Source organism: Notolepis coatsorum (assembly GCF_963971535.1).
Source record: "Notolepis coatsorum genome assembly, chromosome: 4".
Lineage (NCBI taxonomy): Eukaryota > Metazoa > Chordata > Actinopteri > Aulopiformes > Paralepididae > Notolepis > Notolepis coatsorum.
In genome coordinates this window covers 106,250,156-106,254,248 of record NC_140168.1, presented here as the reverse complement: position 1 = coordinate 106,254,248, position 4,093 = coordinate 106,250,156, and the positions used below count along the sequence as shown (strand labels likewise).

The following is a 4,093-nucleotide window of genomic DNA, read 5'->3' as shown; positions in this document are numbered from 1 at the left end:
TCTCCTTCTTCTCTCCTCTTCCTCTCTCTCTCTTTCCTCTCCTTCCTCTCCTTCTTCCTCTCCTTCATCCTCTCTCTCTCTCTCTTTCCTCTCATTCCTCTCCTCTTCCTCTCCTTCACTCCCTCCTTCTTCCTCTCTCTCTCTTTCCTCTCCTTCCACTCCTTCTTCCTCTCCTTCCTCTCCTTCTTCCACTCTCTCTTTCCTCTCCTTCCTCTCTTTCTTCCTCTCCTTCTTCTCTCTCTCCTTCTTCCTCTCTCTCCTTCTTCCACTACTATCTCTTTCTCTCCTTCTCCTCTCCTTCCTCTCCTTCTTCCTCTCTACCCTTCCCTCTCTCTCTCTCTTCCTCTCTCTCACCTTCTTCCTCTCTCTCTCTCCTTCTTCCTCTCCTTCTCCCCCTCCTTCTTCCTCTCTCTCTCTTTCCTCTCCTTCCTCTCCTTCTTCCTCTCTCTCCTTCTTCCTCTCTTCTTCCTCTCCTCTCCTTCTTCCTTCTCCTTCTTCCTCTCCTTCTTCCTCTCCTTCTTCCTCTCCTTCTTCCTCTCTCTCTCCTTCTTCCTCTCCTTCCTCTCCTTCTTCCTCTCTCTCTCTTTCCTCTCCTTCCTCTCCTTCTTCCTCTACTTCTTCCTCTCTCTCCTTCTTCCTCTCCTCTTCCCCTCCTTCTTCCTCTCTCTCTCTTTCCTCTCCTTCCTCTCCTTCTTCCTCTCTCTCTTTCCTCTCCTTCCTCTCCTTCTTCCTCTCTCTCCTTCTTCCTCTCTCTCCTTCTTCCTCTCCTTCTTCCTCCCCTTCCTCTCTCTCCTTCCTCTCTCTCTCTCTCCTTCTTCCTCTCCTCCTTCCTCTCCTTCTTCTCCTCTCTCCTTCTTCTGTCTCTCTCCTCCCTCTCCTTCTTCTCTATCTCCTCCTCCTCCTCTCCTTCTCCTCTCTCTCCTCCTTCCTCTCCTTCTTCCTCTCTCTCCTCCTTCCTCTCCTTCTTCTCCTCTCTCTCTCTCCTTCTTCCTCTCCTTCTTCCTCTCTATCCTTCTTCCTCTCCTTCTTCCTCTCCTCCTTCTTTCTCTCTCTCCTTCTTCCTCTCCTTCTTCCTCTCTCTCTTCCTTCTTCCTCATCCTTCTTCCTCTCTCTCTCCTCCTTCCTCTCCTTCTTCCTCTCTCTCTCTTCTTCCTCTCCTTCTTCCTCTCATCTTTCTCTCTCCTTCTTCCTCTCCTTCTTCTCTCTCTCTCCTTCATCCTCTCCTTCTTCCTCTCTCTCTCCTTCTTTCTTCCTTCCTCTCCTTCTTCCTCTCCTTCTTCCTCTCTCTCTCTCCTTCTTCCTCTCCTTCTTCCCCTCCTTCTTCCTCTCTCTCTTTTCTCTCCTTCCTCTCCTTCTTCCTCTATCTCTCTTTCCTCTCCTTCCTCTCCTTCTTCCTCTCTCTCTCTCTCCTTCTTCCTCTCCTTCTTCCCCTCCTTCTTCCTCTCTCTCTTTCCTCTCCTTCCTCTCCTTCTTCCTCTCTCTCTCTTTCCTCTCCTTCCTCTCCTTCTTCCTCTCCTTCTTCCTCTCTCTCTCCTTCTTCCTCTCCTTCTTCCTCTCTCTCTCCTTCTTCCTCTCCTTCTTCCGCTCCTTCTTCCTCTCCTTCTTCATCAACCTCTCTCTTTTCCTCTCTGTAGCTTGAAGATTGCCTCCCTCCTCCTCTCTCCATCTCAAGTTCAAGTTCAAGTTTCTTTAATAGTTGTCATACAGAAGTACAGAATACTTTTATACAAAATGCTTCTTACTGTTACGCTCCAGAGACTGTGCTAGGCAAAAGATAAGTATGAAATAAAATAGTATAGCATGTAAAAATAGAAATAAAAATAGAAGTCACGTACGTAGACACAGTGTTCAGTATATACATATGTACAATGTTCGATGCAGAATAGAAGTAACTGAGTTACCATACAATATACAATATACTATGCAATATACTAATATACAATATACTATATAGTGCAAAGCAGAAATGGGATGAGGTACAATTTAGGTACAAAGGTGTACTGAGGTATGGGTTGTAGTGCAAAATCCTTTACCAATAAATATAAAGTGTGTCTAGGTGTTCTAAGTGTGGAGAGTGGGTGTTGCAGTGTGGATGTGTGTGCTGTGAGTGCATTTGATGGTTGTTGCATAGTGTTATTGTTCGTTGAGCAACCTGATGGCCTGAGCCACACTCTTCCTCTCCCTCCCCTCCCTCCTCCTCTCTCCATCTCCCTGAGCCACACTCTTCCTCTCCCCTCCCTCCCCCTCCCCTCCCTCCTCTCACCTCCCTCCTCCTCTCTCCATCTCCCTGAGCCACACTCTTCCTCTCCCCTCCCTCTCTCTCCCCTCCCTCCTCTCACCTCCCTCCTCCTCTCTCCATCTCCCTGAGCCACACTCTTCCTCTCTCTCCCCTCCCCTCCTCTCACCTCCCTCCTCCTCTCTCCATCTCCCTGAGCCACACTCTTCCTCTCTCTCCCCTCCCTCCTCTCACCTCCCTCCTCTCTCTCCATCTCCCTGAGCCACACTCTTCCTCTCTCTCCCCTCCCTCCTCCTCTCACCTCCCTCCTCCTCTCTCCATCTCCCTGAGCCACACTCTTCCTCTCTCTCTCCCCTCCCTCCTCTCCCCTCCCCTCCCTTCTCTCCCCTCCCTCCTCCTCTCTCCATCTCCCTGAGCCACTCTCTCTCTCCCTCCTCTCCCTCCTCTCCCCTCCCTCCCCTCCCTCCCCTCCCCTCCCTCCTCTCCCTCCCCTCCCTCCTCTCTCCTCTCCCTCCTCTCCCTCCCCTCCCTCCTCCTCTCTCCATCTCCCTGAGCCACACTCTCTCTCTCTCTCTCTCTCTCTCTCTCTCTCTCTCTCTCTCTCTCTCTCTCTCTCTCTCTCTCTCTCCTCTCAGCTCCCTGACCGGCCACATGCCTGGTTATCTGAGTGTTCCGTCAGCCCCCCCCCCCCCCCCCCCCCCACCCCCCGGGCCCCATAACCTGGCCGGTAATACAGGCTCAGCGACTGTACCGGGCAGATAGCCAGCCCTTTACAACCACTAGATGATGATATAATCATGACATTATGAAGGTATTACTGGAGTGGGATTGGCTGTTGAAGGTTATTGGGTTCTAACGATCGAGTGGGGCGGGGCCAGTGGTTTGTATGCCGGAACGGGTGGCTATTGGATAATGGAGAGAGGATTTACCACAAGCCACACCCCAGATTGGAACACCCATTGGTGTAACTTGAAATGTGATTGGCTGCTGAGTGGACCGTTATTAGGTTCTCTAACTATAGATATTAGACATGGTAGGGCGGCTGAGTGGCGCAGTAGGCAAGGCGCTCGTCACTAACGCAGGAGATGCTGGGTTCGAGCCCAGCTCTCAGCGTTGCTTCCGGCTTGGCCGGCCGTCATACTAACACAACTGCCAGTGTTAGAAGGTGAGGAAAGCCGGTGGGGTGGGGGATTGGACGTCGTGGACAGCGACTCCTACAGGTCGGTTGGGTGACGCCGGTGCTGCGGAAACAGGAAGTATCGGGGGGCAGCGTGAGCCTCCCACGCGTTACTCCTCGCCACTGAGAGATCGAGCTTGCTGCGGTGAAAAGATGCGACAGCTGCCTCCTCGTGTACCGAAGGGGACACGTGTAGTCTTTTACCAACGCACTTGCAGTTTTCCGCGATCTGATTGGCCACTGACGTTTCTCTCAGTGCCAATCGCGTGACGCCTAGTTCTATCATTGGTTAAGCTTGGCAACTCTTTCGAAGTTGGTGAATGTTAGAATTTGTCTTAGAGCAGGGCGATAGACCACCAGCCCTGATTCCAAACTCTAACCTTAACCAACTTCGAAAGAGTCGCCAAGCTTAACCAGTGATAGAACTAGGCGTTAGCTAGCTAGCAGGCTGTTAGAGGCAGAAAATAGGCGTCACGCGATTGGCGCTGAGAGAAACGTCAGTGGCCAATCAGATCGCGGAACCCGAATGTGGAACTGCAAAGGCGTTGGTAAAAGACTACACGCAGAGGGGACACGTGATGCAAGGCTTCTATCCTCACTACAGCCGACCAGTGGGAGGCATAGTCTAGCAACGTCCAAGACAGGGGAGGGAAGAATTGGAAATACGAAATTGGGATGGG

At 51.6% G+C, this 4,093-nt stretch overlaps 1 protein-coding gene across 1 annotated transcript in view; it reads right to left on the bottom strand.

Annotated features, from left to right (window-relative positions):
- LOC311226644 (Y+L amino acid transporter 2-like) overlaps positions 1-2,889 on the bottom strand; it is a gene marked incomplete at its 5' end in the record, with an annotated part of 24,285 nt that extends 21,396 nt beyond the window's left edge. The window contains one exon of the mRNA XM_084312061.1: positions 2,881-2,889. Within this exon, the coding sequence (XP_084168187.1) occupies positions 2,881-2,889 (9 nt within the window). The remainder of the gene's footprint in view (positions 1-2,880) is intronic.
- Positions 2,890-4,093: the final 1,204 nt, after the last annotated feature.